Source organism: Artemia franciscana, chromosome 4 (assembly GCF_032884065.1).
Source record: "Artemia franciscana chromosome 4, ASM3288406v1, whole genome shotgun sequence".
Lineage (NCBI taxonomy): Eukaryota > Metazoa > Arthropoda > Branchiopoda > Anostraca > Artemiidae > Artemia > Artemia franciscana.
Window position 1 is genome coordinate 6882899 of NC_088866.1, and position 21968 is coordinate 6904866.

Consider the following 21968-nt stretch of genomic DNA (forward strand, 5'->3'; position numbering starts at 1 on the left):
TGTGGATCGTGGATCAGGTGACGTCACCTGAAAAAACTGGATCAGGTGACGTCAAAACTGAAAAAACTAAAAAAAGGCAAAAACTACAAAAAAAACTAAAAACTAATAAAAAAAATAAAAAAGCTAAAAAACTAAAAAACTAAAAAAAGGCAAAAACTACAAAAAAAACTAAAAACTAATAAAAAAGCTAAAAAACTAAAAAAACTAAAAAAAAGGCAAAAACTACGAAAAAACTAAAAACTAATAAAAAAAATAAAAAAGCTAAAAAACTAAAAAAACTAAAAAAACTAAAAAAAGGTAAAAAACTAAAAAAACTAAAAACTAAAAAAAACTAAAAAAGGTAAAAACTAAAAGAACTAAAAAAGAAAAAAAATAAATGACGACACTCAAAGAGAAAGCGACCAGGACAAAAGGAATGTTCGATTAGCAATCAACAAAGCACCGGGACACAGGGAGTATAAATGACGACCAGGACACAAGTAAAAAAAAAATTAACAAAACTAAAAAGAAGGTAAAAACTACAAAAAAACTAAAAAGAAAAAAAAACTAAAAACTAATAAAAAAACTAAAAAATCTAAAAATCTAAATAAACTAAAAAAGAAAAAAAAGGAAAAAAATAAAGGAGAAAAACAAAACTAAAAAACGAATGTATATACAGACCGGTACACCGGGATACAAATGACGACCGGGACACAGGGAATATAAATGACGACCGGGACACAGGGACACAACTACAATGGGGACACCGGGGGAAACAGGGGGATATAAATGACGACCGGGACAAAAAAACTAAAAAGAAAAAAAAACTAAAAACTAATAAAAAAACTAAAAAATCTAAAAATCTAAATAAGCTAAAAAAGAAAAAAAAAGGAAAAAAATAAAGGAGAAAAAATAAACTAAAAAACGAATGTATATACAGACCGGGACACCGGGATACAAATGACGACCGGGACACAGGGAATATAAATGACGACCGGGACACAGGGACACAACTACAACGGGGACACCGGGGGAAACAGGGGGATGTAAATGACGACCGGGACACCGGGACAGGGAATGGTCGATTAGCAATCACCATCAACAAAGCTCAAGGGCAATCATTAGAATCATGAGGTATAGATCTGAATACAGATTGTTTTCCCATGGACCATTATATGTTGCATGTTCAAGAGTCGGTAAACCTGACAATCTATTTATATGCAAAGACAATGGGACAGCAAAGAATGTTGTATATTCGCAAGTTTTACGTAGTTAAAACCATATATATATATCTATCTATATTCACAGGTGGGACATAGGGACACAACTACAATGGCGCGTAACTATTATGGCGCGTAACGACTTACGCGCGCGGGGGGGCTTGGGGGGGGCGCGAAGCGCCCCCACCAACTAGGTGTTGGGGTGGCGCGAAGCGCCACCCCAACAGCTAGTATATATATATATATATATATATATATATATATATATATATATATATATATATATATATATATATATATATATATACTTGAATACAGAGCCAAAATATTCTTATAAATTTCAAACAAATTTCAGTGCCTCAGAAAAATTCCCTGTTATTTTACCTTTTTTTATTAAGAAAAATAAAAACAAATGGCTTGAAATAAAGATTATTTTCAGAAAAGTGCAAATTACGTTCTGGTCTTTAAGATGCAGAGGGATTTCAGCCATACTCCTCTTAGTTTCTGCTTTTTTAAGTTTGACTTGATTACTTGCTGTAGAATGTTAAAAAGGAGTTTTGAAAAAGAGCTTTAAACCCTGATGTTTCATTTTGTTTTCATGGTTAGCAGGGTACTGGCATGAAGGTACTCCCTTCAGCGCATCAAGGAGTGCATAAATTGGTTCAGACATCAAACTGGGTTTGGTTTGGTTTTTCCACTGATTTTGAAATCAAACACAGGCCTGTCATTTGGAGCGGGGAGGTTAGAGGCCCCTTCAATTTGGAGAGTATTCCTGTTTTAATCTTTTATTCTTCATATTTTTGTAATTTTGATGATCAGTTCTCCTCAAATGTTTAAGTCTAAGAAGTAAAAATAGCAAAAGTAAACTTTTTATGAGGATTTCAAAATCGTTTGCAACATCACTACTACAACCAGTAACTCACCACAGCACCAAGCTGCCTGGGGCCAACAGAGCTATGCATGCCCTTCCTCCACCCCAATCGATTTGAAGCCTCCCTCTTTATACCCTCCCAGGAAGTTCCCATTTCCCTTAAATCTTTCTTTATGACAGCATCTCACCTCAACTGCAGACAACTTGCTTTCTATTTAGCCCTAGATGGTTGGCCAGAAAGGACAATCTTCAGCAATCTGTCATCCTTCATCTGCTTAATGCACCCTAGCCATCTCAACCTTTCTCCCATTATAGCCCTAGAAAACAGGATTGAACCAAAGTTTTCATACAGACCACTATTTGAAGTAAGGTCAGTCAGCCTGGTACCCAGAACAATCAATAGGCAATGTCTCTGGAAAGCATCTAGCAGATCTGTTTCTTTTTAGAGCACCCATGCTTCAGAACTATATTTGACCATCGTCACCATTGTAGCTTCCAATATTCTAATCTTGGTTGGCAGACTTATCTTCTGGTTCTTCCAAACTTTTTAAAGCACCCTGAGCCTTGGCTATTCTACTTTTAACATCTTCACTGCCCACACCATCTTTATTAATAATGCTACCAAGCTAAGTGAAGCTGTCCACTTCATTAATGTTACCCAACATCACCTTTTCATCCACTTCTTCCTAGCCTTAGCAGCTTAGTCTTCTTAACATTAATTTTCAAACCTATTCTAACACCCTGAACCTGCAAAACCTCTAAAAGCTCATTCATTTTGCTCACACTTTCATCTAGAATGCTTAAATCATGAGTGTAATCTAAGTTCAGGAAAGTTTTTCTTCTCCAATTTATTTCTGTGTTCTCCTATTGCCTTTCCTATGCTCCTCGAGACAAAGTCCATCAAAATGTTGCTTATAAAGGGGGATAAAACACAACCCTGCTTAACTCCTGGTTTAATACAAAACCGGCTGCTAACGTCATTTACAACCTTAAATGCAGCAGTTTTTTTCTTGTACATAGCCCTAATTACATTAATGTATTTGTCTGGTATACCATGCAGAGGTAAGACCTTTGCTAAAGCTTATCTTCTATCAACAGAATTGAATGCTTGCTGATAATATGTGAAACTGAGGATTATAGGCGTTTAATAACTTGGGCACTTCTCAATTATTAACCTAAGAGTGACAATTTGGTCAACACTTCCTCTACCCTTCTTAAAACTGCACTGTTTTTCTTTTAAAACTTTGTTTACAAGATATGTCAGTCTTAAAAGTATCATAATACTAAGTAATTTGCTACATACAGAGACCAGGCTAATGCCTGCCCATCTCTCTTTAATTCTTTCCTTATTACTAATTGTGACCCTGTTCCTATCTTTAACTGGGACGTGTCCGGATTGACTACTCCTTCTCAATTTATTAACATGCCAATACACTATTTAACTATTATGTTGTCTAGTTGCATCTTCCAGATCTTCAGCAATTTTATCCATGGTCTCCACTTCACACCACCTTAGTTCATATTTTAATGCTTTCCCCACTTTCTTTACATTCCTGTTACTTTCAAACGATGTATCATTCAGATAATTCTTTTACAAGCCTTTTCTCCTCTATTAAACATAAAGCCTTTTCACTACTATTCCTAGCTATGTTCCTAACTTTCTTCTCTAAGGCACAATAAGCAACTTCACAAACTATTTTCCTAAATTTATTACATCCATCTTCTACATTTTCAAATGTATTCAACTGTTCCAAGGAAGTTTTTCTCAAATCATTTTCCTGGAGTCTACCAACATCATAACCCTTCCAAGTATTTAGCTTTGAATTAACCCTCGACACTACTAGATGGTGATTTTTACTTTTACTGTCAAGTACAGCACTCTTATATATCCTAGTATATTTCATTGGTCCTAACAGTCTAGGTTAGGACTGTTAATTCAATGATCGTTTCAATCATTGAGTTGCCTCGTTTCATAACAATTTATTTTTCAGTCCTGGTTAAACTTCGCTGAGGTAAGGATGCTGGGACTGTTTTGAAAAATTGTTCATTTTAGTTTTATAGATTTTATCCTCTCGTAAGTTGTTTTTTCTTATTTGTATTGCTGAGGACGGCCCTTGGACATAGGGCCAAAATATTCATTCTAATTTGTTTCCCACTGTCTTAAAAAATTCCCTATTGTTCTTCTTGTTTTTGGTGTTTGTAACAGTCTAGGCAACTAAGGAAATCCTAAGGTCTACTTGAATGAGTAATTTGGCCTAGAAGACAAAAAGAATGGGTTTGTATTTACCTTGTGTAATAAAGTGACTAGATTCACTTGCAATTTCGTTGGCAGGTACCTACAATAGTGTTGTAAATGGTAACATTGGTCATGGTAAAATTTGGCATTTTATATATCTTACCATCATTTTTATGGACCCCTTGTAGATTTGGTATTTTATCTATTTTACCGATAGTTTACATTTTTCACTGGCATATTTTACGACGCCTTGTGGCTATCATCACACAAAACTACCCAAAGGCTAGTAGAAAGAGATTTGGATAAGATATTTTATTGTGATTTTTACTGCTTACACAGCAGGGTTGCAGGGCAAAATAAAGCAATTGCTGCAATGAATTTAACCCCGCTAATGGTATTCAGCCAGTGCTTACTGAATTATAAAATATGTTTACATAATTTTACAACCTCAAAAAGCAAACTGTGAGAAGTGTTTAATGACATGATTGTATATGAGTGGATCTTGTCATAAATTCCAAGAACTCAGCTAACAGGAGCACCAATTGTAGGAAATGGGATGCCCTCTCCCTGCCTAGATTTTAAAAATTTGCTTTTTGGTATTTTCATTGAATAGATCGAAAAAAAATTATCGCACACTCCTCCTAAGTTTTGAAAAACATATTTTGCTTGCTCTACATTTTAGTGAATTCGTGCCCCAGTCAGCAATCTGGCCATTACAATTTTTGAGTGATTGAATTGCAGAACTGTCATATATAGTTTTCAATGCTAAGGAGTAGCTAAACTTTCAAGTGAACTTTTGCTTTTGGTTCTACTTTTCTAAGCTACTAAAACTTCAAGTATGTTTTTTTCTTTTAGTACCATACACTTGATGCCAGTCTTTTTACAATTTTAACCAACCCACAAATTGAACAGTCCCTTCTTTGAGGCTGTTCTGTTAGAAACTGTGGTTTAATGCCATGACGAAATGTTAATGGATAATCTTTTAAATTCCACAAACTCTGCAAACAGGCGCACGAATCTGAGGGGAGGGCCTAGATTTTGAAACTCATTGCTCTTTCATGTTTTCGTAAAAAAAAAAAAAAAAAAAAAATTTGCACCTCTCCCTAATATTTTAAAAAACATAATTTGTCTCTCCACATTTGAGTGATTTTGCTATTGTCATAAAACGCCCATTAAAGTATTTGAGGGCTTGAATCGCGCAATTCTCATTTGCAGTTTTCAATTCTGATGATAAACTAATTTTTTGTTATTGATTTTACTTTTCTTAACTTTCTAAAACTTCAAGCATGTTTTTTTGTCTTCTTTCAGTTCACATTGATTCAGTTTCTTCATAATTTTATCAACGCACAAATTGAACCGCTTCTTTTTACAGCAATTCTGGTGATACCTCTGCTTATATATGTGTTTTCAACCTTAAATGTCAGAATTCTCATTAAATTGATATAAAAAAAAGTGACAATGGATGAAACAGTAACCCCTGGACAATGTCCAACTATTTCTAACTTCAGTGCTAAAGCCATTGCAGATGCCAAAGAAGTAGCCTCATTAATAACTAGAAGTAACCCAGCCAACACAAGTGATATAGTCGCAGATTACATAAATTCACTTCATAAAGCTTTATTAAAAGAATTGTCTATTTGTGAACCAGATGCTAGTCATATTCAGTTGAATAGTAACCCTGATTGTGAAGGGTCAATTACCAGATCGAATACATTCCAATCCGAGTTTTCAGAACCAGAGACCCCATCACCAAAGTTTACTAATAAAGGTTTCTTTAGAAGACTATCATTTAAAGGTTTACGGAAAGGAACGCGGTTGTTCTCAAAACAAAATTCTGATGAATTAGAACTTAAAAGCTCTTCAAGAGAGAAAGGAATAAGGACAAAATTGAGTAAAATCATTGTTGAAGTTGAAAAAGAGAGTTATGTCAACTACTCAACCAGTGATGATTTAGATGGTGAAAATCGTTGGGAGAAAAGTAGAATGACTCTAGTAAAAACTAGTGGAGGTTCGTTAGTTGAAATTTATTCTCCACCCAAAGCAACACGAGCAAAGTGTGGATTCTTCTGTTCTGATATTGTGGAAGCAAGGGAAACATCAGTGTTAGAGATGCCTGATTCTGAGAATACTTTTGTTCTGAAAGTCGATTGTGGTATTGAATATGTCATTGAAGTCAAGGATAGTAATGACATGAGAACATGGATAGAAGAAATTGTGAAACGACTGAAACCTCCGAAAATAAGGTAAGTTATTATTTAAATTTTTTTTTTCAAGGTTCTATTTAGCTTTTATTTACTTGCTTACTTGAAAGGGGACAAGAGCCAGTCGACTTCTTATCTACATTATGTACACTTTGTTTATTTACTTTATAGTGTATGTGTGCGGAAGTTTTTCCTGCTTGCATTTCGCTTTCAATACCTTGTTGGCATTTTACCTACTACTACTACTAACAACTCACTGCAGCACCAAGCTGCCTGAGGCTACACAGCTCCATTTGTTCCTTTCATACTCTCACCCGCTATTAATACCATTTGTCTATATCAATTGATACCGTCAGTTATTGACTATTTTGGGTTTTCTTTTTCATCAGTTACTGGAATATGAATCAATGGGCACAAAATTTCTACTATCAACAAGTCAGATGACATAATTTGTATACCATCCTAAAAAGGGCTTATGCCAGATTTGCCTCTCACCCGGAGTATCTGTCTGCTTTTTCTACATTTAGTGCTTTGTAAGCAAAATACCTTCATTTAAAGTCAAAATCATGTTTTTAGATGCTGGTTTTTTACATTAACTTACTGGTTGTTTTATTTAATATGTTGTCTATCGTTTTGTTCGTTTATTGGGGGGGGGGTCGCAAGTATTTGACAAAAGATTCTTCAGCAAGTGTCTTGGCATGTTGTTTTGTTAATTGCGATAAATAAGACGTCAATTTCGGGGAATATTGACAACGAGAGGAAGTGAGCTAAACCCCAAGATAGACTTCTATCTATTTATATTCCATTGGATTATTTTAAGCTTTCAAACTCTTGTTGCTAGATTTTGGACTATGAAAACTTTTTGGTTTTTCTGATATATCTGTTTTTATAAAAAGCTAGGAACCTTCATAGAAATTTGGGGGGGGGTGAGTGCATTTTACAGAATCTATAGGGGGGCTAAGTTTTTTTTTTAGTTGTAAATGGAAATGCCGAAAAAGCAATTTTTCAATAAAAATTCTCAGAAAAAGGGATTTTGTATTTGTAGGAGCAGGGGCAAATTTTTCTTATTTTTTATTTTCTCAATGAAAATGCTAAAAAAGTTATTTTCAACGAAAATGCAATGCAATAAGTGGCATTTTTAAAAATTGAGGGGCATATGCCCCCCCCCCCACAGTTCATGCCACTGTAGGAACACTCAAATCAGTTTTTCTTGATTTTAGAAATAAGGACATGTTTTCCTCGAAATCATGTCATTATAGTTTGATCAAGTTCTGGATTTTCGTGTTTTATTAAAACTGATTGTTTTATTGAGCGAAAATTCTCCAACTGTCCAATCCAGTCAGCTTCAATGTGGAATTAAACAGAAATAGCTACTGAACTCAGTTCCAATTTATTTATTTCCACTCCTAAAATATAGATATCTAGAAATTATAATTAATGAATTGGAATGATAAAACAGGACCCCTTAGAATGAACTGAAACAACTGCTTGTTGATAAAGCAAGCCTTAAGCTTACTATTTATATTTTGCTTTCAAGACTTCTTTCAAATGTTTCTCAGAATTTTTGAACAATATTCTTATTTTGTTGTTTTAGTATGTGATGTGCTTCAAATCTGTTGATTTTTCTAAAATCGTTACCAGTCTCACCAATTTCTGCCTATATTTTAAGCGAAATCTCGATTTCGCAGGGCGGTAAAACTGATTAGGCAGCATACTGGCCTATACCCTCTTGTATACTGGTGATGGGTTGCTACCACTTTGTCGCCACGATCTTACTTAATCTTACCAAGTTGTACCCGGATTTTAATCTGAATATCAATTTACCAGGCCAGTAGAACTGATTAGCCAGTTTACTGGTGTATATACTCCACTGGTGTTACTGGTCTTTAGCATACTGGTGGTGTCCTCTTGCCTCTTTATTCGAAGATTTGGCATTATTGACACATGGGAAACATTTGAGGAAAAGAATATTTTTTCTCAAGCGAAAGTTTAACGTTAATTATTATTGAGATGTTTTTACTAGGTTATTTTTAATACTTCCAGAGCTAACTTGAGCCTGTCATCAGTCAATCCAAGTATTGATGGGGGGTCAAGAATAGGAACATTAACTCGACCTCATGAGTCTTCATCAAGTAATATTGAAGTCCTTGGAGTACCTGAATTAGACAGTCGACTTGTATCTAGTCCAACTGAATCAACTCAACAAAGAACAGAGAAGCAAGCTCCTCAGCTCTCATCTTCTAGTTTAGATCCCATTCCTAGTATCCGCCTAGAAGGTCCAGAAGGAGGTAAGGTACCTATTCCTAGGTATCCCTTTAAAGAGTTTCTTATTTCTATTAAGAGATAATTCTTGGCAAAATTCATTTTTATTTAGTTTCAGTAAAAATTAGAACATGTAAAATATAGGTTAAATTCGTTTTGCTATATTTTTGAAGCGGTTTGTTATAGTTTCTTTTTTGCTGTTTCAAAATCTGATTTGTTTTGCATGAATAATTTCAGTTCATTTTTTTTATTTTTTAATGAAATGACTTAATAGTGTTATTCTTGCTAGTTGTGTTATCTACAACAACTGATGTATATATAAAGGCTTACACTTTTGCCTTCTAATTAAACAAAGCCAAAATTTTTTTCTTACAGAAACGGTCTAGTACATTTTGGAAATGGGTTGTGGAGGGGGGACTCCAGCGAAGGGAATATTTTTTCCCTTTAAGTCAAGCTTTATGCTAAAGTTTATCTTTTTGTCGTAATTTTTTAAGAACAACCTCCGAAACACAACGGCCTTAATTGGAATAAGAAGCTCTGCTGAAACTTTAGCATAGCGAGCCAGGAGTTGAGAAGAGGGCAGACTCCCTCATATACAAAATATTTCCGTTTCGTTTTAAGTTTTAATGGTGTTCATTACTTTCAGTTGAATTTTTGTTCATTTATTTACCAAAAATATCTGACATTTCATTTGAAAAAAAAAATACTAACACTTCAGCCTTTTGTTTTGCTTTCATGAGAAGCTTTAGTATTGATCTCTCTTTTCTTTTGTTTACAATAAATTATAATCCTACAAATCAAAAATTTATGTTTTAAGGAGATTTAAAAAGGAAAAAAAATCTTAATTTCAGCGGACCCTTTCCTCTGAAAACTGTGTTCAAACGCGTAATTATGCACTATTCTAATTTGGAGGATCTTATGGATTCTGGTTTTTACCTCTGTCTGTTAAGGCAAAATCAGCAATAACTGTTATGGGATACAATGCTGTAATTTAAGAATACTGTTTGTGGATTTTATTTTGTTTTTGGTTTTTGTTTTTTGTTTTGTTTATGGTTTTGTTTTTTGACGCATCTTTAAACCATATCATAGGAGAAGCAACCCTACCATGCTGGTTAAAAATATTTAGGTATATATTATTTCTGCTACTTATTATTTATTAATATTTTTAGCATTATTTATTACATTTTAGCAAGTATATTTTTTTTAGTGATTAGCGTTTGAATTTAAAACTTTTTTTTACAAAATTAATGTCTGTTTTGATGTGGGTTAGACTTCAAAAGTGGAAATGCTCCTTCGTGCTGGTCAGGTATAGAGGGAAGGGGGTCAGTGATCATAAAAACTGTGGTTTTGATGTATATGTAGTTTGGGACAGTCTTAATGAGAAAGTCATTGTTGCTACATTCACTCCAGTTTTGCATAAATATGCAACTGATATCTATCAGAATAACAAGAGTAAAGGTGTTACAGGAGTAACTTTCTGGTCTTGTCTAATTTTTTGCTGTAGAGCCAAATGTAGCTTTATTTTGAGAATGTAGTTAGGGTTTTGACGGATACTCCGGACATCTGGCTAGATTGAAAAGTGTGGCATTATGTTTTGGGAAACTGCATATAATTCTTGTCAGGGGCCAGAAGTTTGGTCCTTGAGCCACAATGTACATCGATGCCCAGATATTGTAATTCGATTAAAAAAGTACTAAAGCAAGCAAGTAAGAAGGTATAATCTTCAAATAGACTAAATTGTATTAATGCTTCAAATTCGCGGTATTTCCCTGGCCTCATTGCCAAAATGTGTTCTTACAGTAAGAAAAAAAGCAAACAAATTTAAGATCTATAAAGAAAGATATTCTTATGGACCTGATAGTGCTGCCATCTGCAACTGTTAAAAGCCTTTTCTGTTCGTGATTTTAGTTGAGTTCGTAATTTTTTTTTTTTTTATCTTGGGCTGAGGCAGATGAGTGCTATCATTTGCATTCTTGACCTTGGTAATTCTCTCATTGTTAAATGAATTGGATCTTACCTTTTTCTTCTTTGTAGACAGTGATTGCAGAAAGTCAGCTAATTGGAATAAAATTGACTTTCGAGCAAAGAGGGATGATTTTTATGCTGATGAATAATCCTTGAAGACTTTGGTAAAAATTTGATCCTCATTTTTACGATCAAATTATGATCGTAAAATGTCGGATCGTTCAACCATCGAGCAGATTTTCACGATCCGACAAATAGTAGAGAAAACCATAGAGCTCCGACAGAAAGCATTTATTGCCTTCGTTGACTTCCGTGCTGCATTTGACACAGTCGATCGAAAAGCTCTTTGGCGAATTCTAGAGTTGACTGGCCTACCCGAGAAATATTGCAGACTTCTCAAGGCGCTACACCATGGGAAGGAGAGCTGTGTACAAGTAAATGGTCGGCGCAGCCCGTTCTTTCAAATCACGACAGGGGTGCGCCAAGGATGTGCAGTGGCCCCAGATGCTCTTCAATGTCATCATAGATTACGTTATGACAAAAATCACTTCACGTCTCAGCTTTGGGCTCAAATTCGGAGATCATATCATCACAGATGTTGATTTTGCCGATGACTTGGCCATTCTGGCGGACTCCATGGAGCAGCTGCTGGAAGCGCTCCGAATTGTGCGAGAAGATGCTGCCAAAGTAGGACTGCATATAAATTGGAACAAAACTAAAATTATGGCCATAGACCCGTCTTCTCCTGCTGTTAACTCTCCAGTTAGCCTGGACAGCACCACTATCATTGAGGTTGTTAAAGACTTCCCCTACCTGGGCTCTGTAATTTCTTCAAATGGCTCATTTCTCCCCGAGCTGCAGGCAAGATTATCTAAAGCGTCTTCTGTCATGGGTAGACTGAATCGTCACCTCTGGCGAAAACCAAATATCAGTCGCACAACGAAACTGCGGATCTTCAACGCTCTAGTCGGCTCTGTGATGCTTTACGGAGCTGAGACATGGCAAGCATCAGCTGCAACCCTCAAGAAAATAGATGTATTTCATGCAAAGAGCCTGAGGTGGATTGAGGGCCTACGATGGTCCGACTTCGTCAGCAATTTAAAGCTTCTGCAGCTCATAAAGCAGTCTTGGTTTTCGACTCAAGCAGCCGAGTGAACCTTACGATGGTTCGGGCATCTGCTTCGAATGCCACCACATTTACCCGCAAAGATGATCTATGACTTCGACCCTATCAAAGTTGCTTGGAAGTGACCTCGCGGCCGACCGAAGAAACGTTGGTCCGACAGCCTGTCCGAGTTCTTGGCGATGGCAAACATCAGACAGGGCGAAGAGCAAATACTTGCCATGGACCGAAGTGGGTGGAGGAGGCAGACGTCACTCTCTACGCCGAGCAGTACCCGGCAGGAGACTTAAGTCAAGTCAAGTCATTTTTTTCACAAAATTTCGTTAGTAAGATATAGTATTTTTTAGCTTGCAAAAGTAAGCTAGAGGATCAAAGTGGGCCCCTAGCCTTCGTTAAATCCGCCCCTTCCCCTCCGCATAAACTTTTTATTAGAAATTTAGCTATGTTGAATCTTTTTGAAGCAGAATCATGCCGGAATATTCTATATGTTAAGAGGGAGGCAAGTGGACATACACATCTCAGGCTCCCTTCCCCCTGCGCCGGCCTTTCAGTATAAATTTCTTACAGAAATATGGACAATTTTTGACATTTTTTGAACCATCTAGTCCCAGGTCCAAAAATTGTAGGGAGGTATATGAACTAGCAACAAGTCCTTTCACCTCTTTGACTTCTTCTCCAGAGAAACTAGCCACTGGAAGCGCTATTCTCCTCCAGTCTGCTAACAATGAATATATGCAATTATGAACAATAATACACTGTTATTGATTATGGGAAGTGCGAGTACCTGAGCTACCTGTCCCCAGCAGTTTAAGGCCACTAGGCCGGCCGGTACCAATACGGCTCTTCCTACTCATTCCTGCTCTCTTCTGCACAATCAAAAACAAATCACGTCCTTTTAAAAATTGACTTCTTCAAGCTTTAATCTTTATTAAACAATATTTCTCTTCTTTAAGGTATCAATTGCTGTCTTAAATATCTTACTATCAATTTCCCATGACAGGTTAGAATCCAGGATAGCTGTATAAGTATTTGGAATCTTAGCCAAGGAGCAGAAACGCTTAGGACCAATAGTCTCCTTACTCTGAGCCTGGTAATCAAATTATATATGCTGGTCATCTGCTGAAAAACAGACTCGGCATAAAGGGGAATGTTGCAGCTTCCAATGAAATAACAAGCTATTTAGAAGTAGGGCACCTGATTTCAGCCGTTAATATAGCACTGCATTTAATCTTGTATGAAATGGAGATAACATTAATTTACTGTGATTAAATTTAGATCTTTGCCTGATAATATCTTGTGAATTGAGGTCAGAGGATGGACTAGGAAATAACATGGAAGCCTTTGCGTCTTGAGAATCAGCCATATCATTATATTTGATGCCTTTATGACTAGGAACATGTTGGAAATAGACTTCATTTTCTTTGATCTTAAGATTAAGAAGCTGTCTTCTAATATTATATAAATCCTTGTCATTAGCAATTCCATTAATATTTTGGATCAATAGTAATGCTGATTTAGAGTCGGAGGGACAGAGTATATTTTCAGATTTCATGTTATAATTTATAAGTGCATCCAAGGCAAGGCGGATGGCACATAATTCAGCAGACAAGATAGAAGATCCCAATGGGAGAGGAGAATAGATGTTCAAATTCAGGAATGGGATACATGCTCCCGCTCCAGTTCTTTCTCTCTGGACAGATCCATCTGTATATATTTTTCTATAGTTGGGGTAAGCCTTTGAGATATGTTCAGCCAAAATAGTCTGGATCTCGTAATTAGGAATCAAATCTTTACTAATGGAGATCAGATCTACTTGACAGCTTGGAGGACTCATTTCCCATGGGGGGGACTCAGTAAAGGGATATACATAAAGCGAATGTTGATTCCAATTTTGGACCTCCAGTTGAAACTGATTCCATGATGAATGGGCGTTGGGACAGGCTGACTTCTCAGCAAATTTATGTGCATATACAGCATGCTTGGCTCCATAAGCCTGGATTTGCGAGAAATATTTTATCCTTGGACTGGATGCTCTTTCACTTAGGGACACCAATCCCCACAGTATTCTTAACTTTGACAGAGGAGTATGTTTATGCACGCCCAAACCTATTCGAATTGCAGAATTTTGCAAAGATTCAAGGATTTTGAATGAGGATGGAGGACGAGCTGAAAAAATTTGAATCCCATATTCTATATTTGAACGAATATATAGTTTGTGAATATTCAAAATAATTTTTGGGTGACATCCCCACTTACTTCCAGCAAGTCTCTTTAAAATACAAAGTCTCTGAATAATCAGAGATTTCAAAGAATTAATATGTTCATGCCACTGCATTTTAGAATCCATTAATAAACCAAGTAACTTCACTGAATTGCAATATGGGGTCTTCCTTGAGAAAATTGTCAGTGGATTAAGAGGATCTATAGTACCATTAGTAAATATAATGGCTTTAGTTTTACTGATTGAGATTGGGAAGCCAAATGCTAAAGAGAATCTATGAACAAAATTTATATCCTGTTAAATAAGGCTTTGAAGAAGGCCAATATCCCTTCCCGACTTCCAAATAATGAAATCATCTGCATAAAGGCCAAATGATGCATGAGATACTTGAAATTCAGAAACATACAAGGTGAATAGAAGAGGGCTCAATATTGCACCTTGAGCAAGTCCTCTCGTAATGGGACATTGCTCACCCCTAGACTTATTTACTTGAACGTAAAATATCTATCAGTTAGAAAAGACTTTATAAAACTTATAAAAGAATACGGGAAGTCAAGATTTATTAGGATTTCCAATAATTTATTGTGAACTACGTTTCCATTGGCATCCGACCAATCAAACAGAACAGCCATTGTGACATGTCTTATTTTAAGAGAGTTACAAACATCAATTTCTAGCCGGGTAATGTTGTCTAAAGAGCTATGTCCTTTTTTGAAACCTGTTTGCTCACTAGGAAAGAGATTGTTGACTTCAGTAAACCACTCAATTCTTGATAAGACAAGCCTTTCCAGAACTTTACTAAAGGAAGGTAATACCGAAATAGGACGGTAAGACTTAACATCACTAGATGAATAAGAAGGTTTTAAAACTGGAAATACCTGAGCAATCTTCCAAGCATCTGGGAACTTTCGACTTGACCAAATAAGATTATAAGGACTTAAGAGGGCTGTATGAACCACCATTGGGGACTCAAGAATCCACTTCATATAAATACCATCATAACCTGGGGAAGACTTGATGTTAAGAGAATTAAGCGCTACACAAAATTTATCTTGGGAAAAAAGTTTCATCAGAGTACCCTTATAAGAAGAGGTAAGAGGGAGATTACAATAAGGAGGTCGGATGGGATGAAAATCTGAGCAATCATTTTTAAAAATATCAGTAAACAGTTCTGCCTTCTTTTTATCTGAGACAATTGGATAACCATCCTGAATGATATCATATTTACGGTCATCATTAGGCTGCTTTCCACTATTTAGTTGGCTAATGAAATTGTGGAGCTTTGAAATTGGGGTTCTAAAACTGATACTTGAGCTGAAATTCAGCCATGTACTCTGTTTAGCTCTCCTACAAAGTAGTTTCACCCTAGCACATGACTGCTTATAAGAGGTTGCTGTTGACTGAGATGGGTGCTTTTGAAACATTTTACGAGCCTTTCTTTTTGCCAGAACTGCAACCCTACACTCATCATTCCACCAATTCTTGGGTCTTTTGGAGCCATTGTAAAAATGCACCCTAGTCATTGGAATTGCCAATTTAGCTGACTCCAGCTGGATTGATCTCAAAACTCAATGGCATCAATATCAGAATTAGAAGAAATAAAGGAAAATCTACTTCATTTAATATCTCACGAAAAAGGGACCAATTACCTTTGGAGTTAATAAATGTAGGGACGTAGGATTTGGGAGTGTAGTATTAATCTTGAAATGATGTAAGAATTGCACATTGATCAGATTGAAGAGACAACACCTTTACCATCTGAACTAGATCATAATATGAAGAAGGACCCAAAAGCAAATCTATAGTTGAGAAAGAGTTAGAAGAAATATTATACCTGGTCTGAAAGTCAAATGGAGTGAAAATCAAGGTGTCTGGAAAATTGGACACTATGTACTTTATTCTTCTTCCTGCTTTGTTGCTACCAGCTGATTGTTCCCAGAGAGGAGTATTGGCATTAAAATCACCACAAATAAAGGTATTATTACCTGATAATTCTGCTTCCAAGATACTTTGGATGTCCTTACTCCCACATGGATTATAAAAGGATTTTATGGGAAGATGGTTACCATTGGCTAAGGTAATTATTATACCTACAACATCTATTTCATCCCTGTAGATAGTTAAGGGTTGAGGGGAGTGTTGGATTGAAAAATGAACAAAGATTGCAACACCCCCTCCCTTTCTGTTAGTTGATCTATCTTTCCTGTAGCACTTGTACCCAGGCATTTTGATTTTCTTGTACTGATGAAGATTAGTCCCAATAATCCCAATTCTATTATCATTTGCACATTGGATAAGATCAGCAAGTTTATTTGAATTTAAAGAGACGCAATTCCATTGTAGGATCTGCAGCTTAGCTAACATAGGAAGAGTTGAATAGGTGACATGCATGATACTTTGAGAGAATGGATGATAATTCTGTTCCTATTTCATTGAAAATAAAATTGGAAAAGTAGTGTTCTACGATTTCTTTTGTTATACTGGCTTTTTTATCTTTAGCCATATTTGATTGTAAGATCAGGTCCACTGATGCAACATATTTAATTAAATTAGTAATATGAGGTCCAACTCTATCTTGCATCGTGTTTGCTTGAGTAGAAATATTAGGAAAAGCTGCCACTTTTTCAGACCAAGATTTAGGATTAGTTCTAGAATTGTTGAGGGAGGGACTAGCCACCTTGGGATGCTCCTTAGCCAACAGAGGGTAAGAAGTCTCAGTAGGAGGTATGAGTGCCTGATTTTGGTTGTTCTTATGGGCCTGTAGCCAGGGTTTTTGAGGAAGGGCTAAATTCACTTCCTTGGCCTCATTAACTCTTGGACCTGATGGTACTTTGGAGAGCTTGGCCAGCTCCATTGCAGCTATAGGGAAAGGGACATTTTCTTGAAGAGCAATCCTTAAAACTTTAGCTCGTTGAACATATTTAGGACATGAATTGTGATCTGTTGATTGATGTCTACCATCACAGTTTGTACATTTAGGCACTTCAGTACATCTACTTTCTGTAGACAAGGAGTGATTACCAAGGCAATTAGGGCACCCTGGTTCAGAAGAAGAACAATACTTAGATGAGTGACCAAGCTTAAAACATTTTGAGCATTGGAGAGGTTTTTCTTGGTATATTTTATGAGCTTTTTGCTGACTAAAAAGGAAAACCGAGTCAAATTGGGAACTAGCAGGTAAGATAAAGAGGACACTCTTACTACTTCTTGTTCCCTTAGAATCCAGCTTGCCCATACGATGAACATCCAGAACCTCCAGCATTTCCCCCTTGTTGTTCGTAAGACCATCTTTCAAGTCATCATTTGACAGTTCCAATGGTATGTTGTACAGCACTATTTTCTGAAAATTTTTCAGGGTTGGTTTCCACTATTCAGGTGTAACAGGGATATTGTCAATTTTATGTAGGCTAAGCGCTTTGCAGGCTTTATTTCTGTCTAGAAACATAACTGTTAGTGAACCATCTCTGTTTACATTCACAGTAAAGCTGCATCTAAAAGCTTTGAAAAGATTCATTTTAATATTAGCAATATTTTTGATAGAGAAAGATTGATCTTTTACTGTTGGAGTAAAAAGGATAATGGGTTTGTCCTTTATCTCCACAACTGGGACTGAGTTTGAGAGTCCAATTATTTCAGGAGGACTCGGAAGGCTTTTTTCGTTTCTGTTTTCTGCCCATTGTCTGAAAACCCTCATTTGGCAGGTTATCGGTTTCAGGGATTGGGGACTCAGAGACAGTAATCATGGTTTCATTCAGGCTATCATCATTGGATATTGGAGATACAACAATAGGAATATCCGCTTCTGATAACCAATTAGATGATTGGCCCCCTTCCCTTAGGGGGCTAGAAGAGCTAGGAAACAGTGAGTTCAGGAGAGGGAAATTCCAGAAACTCTAACCACGCAATAAACTTATATGAAAAAGCAAAAGAATACTTCTCAAAACAAAAGGAGTAGCAAGAGCTTTTAGTTAGTTTTATTTGACAACAGCACTTCGTTTTTTTGAAGCAGGCTACCACGCGTCAAAGATTCGAAATTAAGGTCCACCATGATGGCGCAAGGATTTCTATTTGTATAATTTAGAACCGAAATTGATTGGTTTCCTCACCTGCACTCTGTGCCCATCCCTCTGACAACTTTAAGCAGAAAGTTAGGCAGGTTGCAATTGTTTCAGTAGGAATCCTGTGAGAACTTAAAATCTTTAGCCTATAATTGGAGGACTAAAGGGGTTAATGGCCCTTGCAACAAATCCGCTTCTCTCACATCCAAATATTAAGTATAATGGTTGGCATGCTTCACCTTGGTTAAGTCAAGAACGTGCAACAATTTCCAGTCGGTTTGATTTAAGGTCTAAAGTGGACCCTTGGCCTCTCCAAAAGCTCTCTCACCTTGCTATTTTTTTTATTTTTTTTTGCAGAAGCTTTGGCATGTTGCTACTTGTTTCTGCTGGAACCATGCAAGAATTTTCAATCTGTACGATTAAGGAAACAAATAATAATAATAATCTTTATTCGTTCCCTTTTTCACACTGCAATAACATGGTTATTGTAAAAAAAAAACACAAAAAAAGAAAAGCACAAAAAGACACAACACCAAAAACAAAAATGATGAGCCATAACCTCGACTTCAGGACACTGTTGTTGTAGACCTGACGTAGTAGGGCACAGAGGAGTTTAAAAATCTTGTCGTTGAGTGTGTAGGCGTGTATTCTGACAGTTTTTCTCTCTCTCAGAGTTACCAACCTTGTTTTGTTTCTGAAGTAAAGGGAGGTAGGACATCTCGGTGTGCTGAGGGCTGAGGACTTCAGGATGGTAGCTCCAGAGTTCATTAGCAATTCATGCCTCCTTTCATCCAGGGTTGAGAGTTTGAGTTTGCTCAAGCTTTGTTTATAGTTTTGTCACCAAAGAGGGCTCGGGTCTCTCCAGCAAACCTGCCCTTCCCAGTTCCTAATTTCTTAATAGAAATGTCTGCATTTGTAGCTCCTTGAAATCGAAATGTGGCCAGATTCTCAACCTGTATGATTTGAGGCTCAATTGGATCCATGCCCATTCTTCTTTCGCTGAAAATGTTTTGACAAAACTGTGTTGCATTTTGTTTGAATTCAATTATTTACAAATTTTCTGTCCGTATGACTGAAGGCAAAAAGTGTGACTATGGCCCCTCCTGTACCATTCCGACTTTTAGATTTATGGCAGAAAGGTTTTTCTTGAAAATTGGCTTCAAATCTATGGGGCAAGTACCTTGGACCAATAGTAGATGAGAATTTCAGAGGTGTCCAGTCATAGACGTTGATTGAGGTATTTGTGACTGTAGATCTTTGCAGCCCTGTCATGCTTTAAATTCTTATTCCTCCTTCATCAGGAGAGAACTTGTAAACAAAAATTAGGAGTCATAACCTTACGGTAATTTGTGTATCTTTTACTCATCTCCAATACATTTAGGTAGGAAAATTTTTGCTCATGCAAGTGGCTACACAAGGATTATCAATAATAATGTGACGTTAGGATGTGATTTCACAAAGATTAGTACCGTGTTTAAAGTTGTAATCACTCTTGCCTTCAAATAGAAAGAAATTATGGATATTCTTTCTTGAGGGATTGTAATGTAATCTTTGTTGGCACATGCTGCATCTTTAGGAGATAAGGGTTGCCCCAGCAAGGGCAACATATTAAAGAGCGAACTCCAGCCCATAATAACTAATAATTTGAAAAGTTTCAAATAGCATAATTTCATATCTAGTTGTATCCTGGCCGAGTTGGTTGGTGCGCTGGATTCGGGATCCTTTGTCTGAGAGGACGAGGGTTCGAATCCCAGTGTACCCAATTCTTCAGTTGGGACGGGGGTCAGTGGCGTGACTCTGTAAGCTTAGCCAGAGTCGACCCAGCTCTAAATGGGTACCTGGAGAAATCTGGGGAAGGTAAACAGGAAGGGTGTGCGAAAGCACAGGATGGCTGGCCCCCAACCCCCCATTGCACTTCCTGGCTGAAGGGCCATGAAACGGAGATCAGCACCGCCGGAAGGGACTGTAAAGTCTAATGCCGTATCCTTACCATATCTATTAATGTTAGGTCTTTATTCCTATCCCATTATGGTGTTCCCTATTTTTGGTAATTTTAAGTAATGCTAATAAATTTTTTTGAGATTTTATTTTGATAATCTAAGCAATATAAACAAAGCCTTTCTATTGAGGAACAAGACAGGTTGACTCTAGTGTTTTATAGACGGAAACATAAGAGGATACAGCTTAGGAATCGACCAGTAGTTATTTTAATACTTATTTTATTTAGACCTATACAACATATTGTTCACCTATCCTTGGTTCCATGGAATGCTGTCTAGGTCAGATGCTGCTCAATTAGTGTTACAAGATGGCCAGACAGGCCATGGAACATTTTTAGTGCGCCAGAGTGAGACCAGACGTGGAGAATTTGTACTCACATTTAATTTTCAAGGAAAGGCTAAGGTAAGGCAATTCATGCTTGTACTAATTAGTAAAATTAAAAATTGCTTTCATGCAACCTTGTTAACCTGAAACAAAGGAAAGAAGATGAAATTTTAGCTTGTAGGATGTGAAATTGAACAACATCATTAGAAGGCATGAAAAATATTTTTTCTAACAATATATATGACAATTCCCGAGCAAATAAGCCTGATTTTACTCTTGAAGGGCTTAAGCTAAAAAAAAAAAGAAAAAAGAAAAAAGTGGCGGATTGTCTCTAGAATACGAAAACATCTTGGCGCAAAGACCCCCACCCTGTGCAGGTGTTTGGTGATCCATGTAATCTGTAAATTTTCTCATTTTTCCGGACTGTTGATGGCCAAACTTTTAGCTAATCAATCTGAAAAAGCAATAACAAAGGAATAGTGTCTGTTAAATTTTTACAGATGTCCGTTTTGTTAATTACTGAAAACAAGACATTCACTATGAAATCCAAAATTGAACTAAACCATAGCCCTTGCGACCGACTCCTTTCAAATCCCATCTAACTCCATTACAAATTCCCAACTTGGTACCTTTTATTATCGAGCTGGTCAATAATAGATCATACCCTCTGTGATAACTTTCTCTAACCTATTGTTTCATTTCATTTATTTTGGATGTTTTTTTGCCTTTTATTTGATTCTATCCTATTGGTATTATATTGTATTTTTTTGGTCCAAATGTCTATTGCTTATTATTCTATAGACAGCATCGTTTTTCGATGCATTATTTGTTTTTGTTTTGTGTTTATTTTGACTCCTTTTGAATTAGACTTAAAACTCAAGTTCGGTGGTTTTGCTTGTGAGATCTGTTTTTACAATAAAGACTGCCAGAGGTTTAAAAAAGTTCAAGTGTAACACTATAGGTGAGACTAGAGATTAGCTCAGTAGGTTAATTGGTTCGAAAAAATCCGGAACGCGTTTGTTTTTCGAAACGTTTCTTTAGTTTAAAATGCTAAAATGTGTATTTATGGCTTTTCTTGATCTTGTTCCTTTTTGTTTTGTTTTTTATAGTCGTTTTATAAAAATATTGAGTTGAATAGACAGCATTAGAATAATTGTGAGAAGAATTTTTATTTGTACTTGTATATTACTGTGATAATTAGTGACGGAGCTGATTTTCAATAAAGGGGCTTTTAAAAAAGCGGAATAGGCATTTCTGCTTTTCATCGGAAGTCGTTTATGCGTATTGGGATGGAGGATGAGCGCGTGTAGCTATGTTGGCCTTAGGTGGTTTGGTGCTGCCGTGATGTTTTAGTGATAGCAGATGTAGGAATAATCATTTTTGGGGTCTATGGAATTCACCTGATACACCGTTGCCCATTGTACCCATTTATGGGTGCTTCCTTGTATAATTTCTCATTCAAAACAAAAAATTAACTGAACCATAGTGCTTGAAAATATTTATTCTC

The 21968-nt window shown here is 36.4% G+C and overlaps 1 protein-coding gene across 4 annotated transcripts in view; it reads left to right on the forward strand.

Moving 5' to 3' along the window:
- Positions 1 to 21968, forward strand: part of LOC136025924 (SH2B adapter protein 1-like) — a 44280-nt gene that overhangs the window by 8799 nt on the left and 13513 nt on the right. For 3 of the 4 annotated variants that reach the window (XR_010617176.1, XM_065702002.1, XM_065702003.1), the window contains 3 exons: positions 5679 to 6549; positions 8551 to 8795; positions 20364 to 20539. Coding sequence is in view for 3 of the 4 variants with exons in the window: in XM_065702002.1 (XP_065558074.1) it covers positions 5765 to 6549; positions 8551 to 8795; positions 20364 to 20539 (1206 nt within the window). In the remaining variant the exon portion in view is untranslated. Of the gene's footprint in view, positions 1 to 5614; positions 6550 to 8550; positions 8796 to 20363; positions 20540 to 21968 lie in introns of all 4 variants that reach the window. The other variant, XM_065702005.1, reaches the window with a different exon arrangement.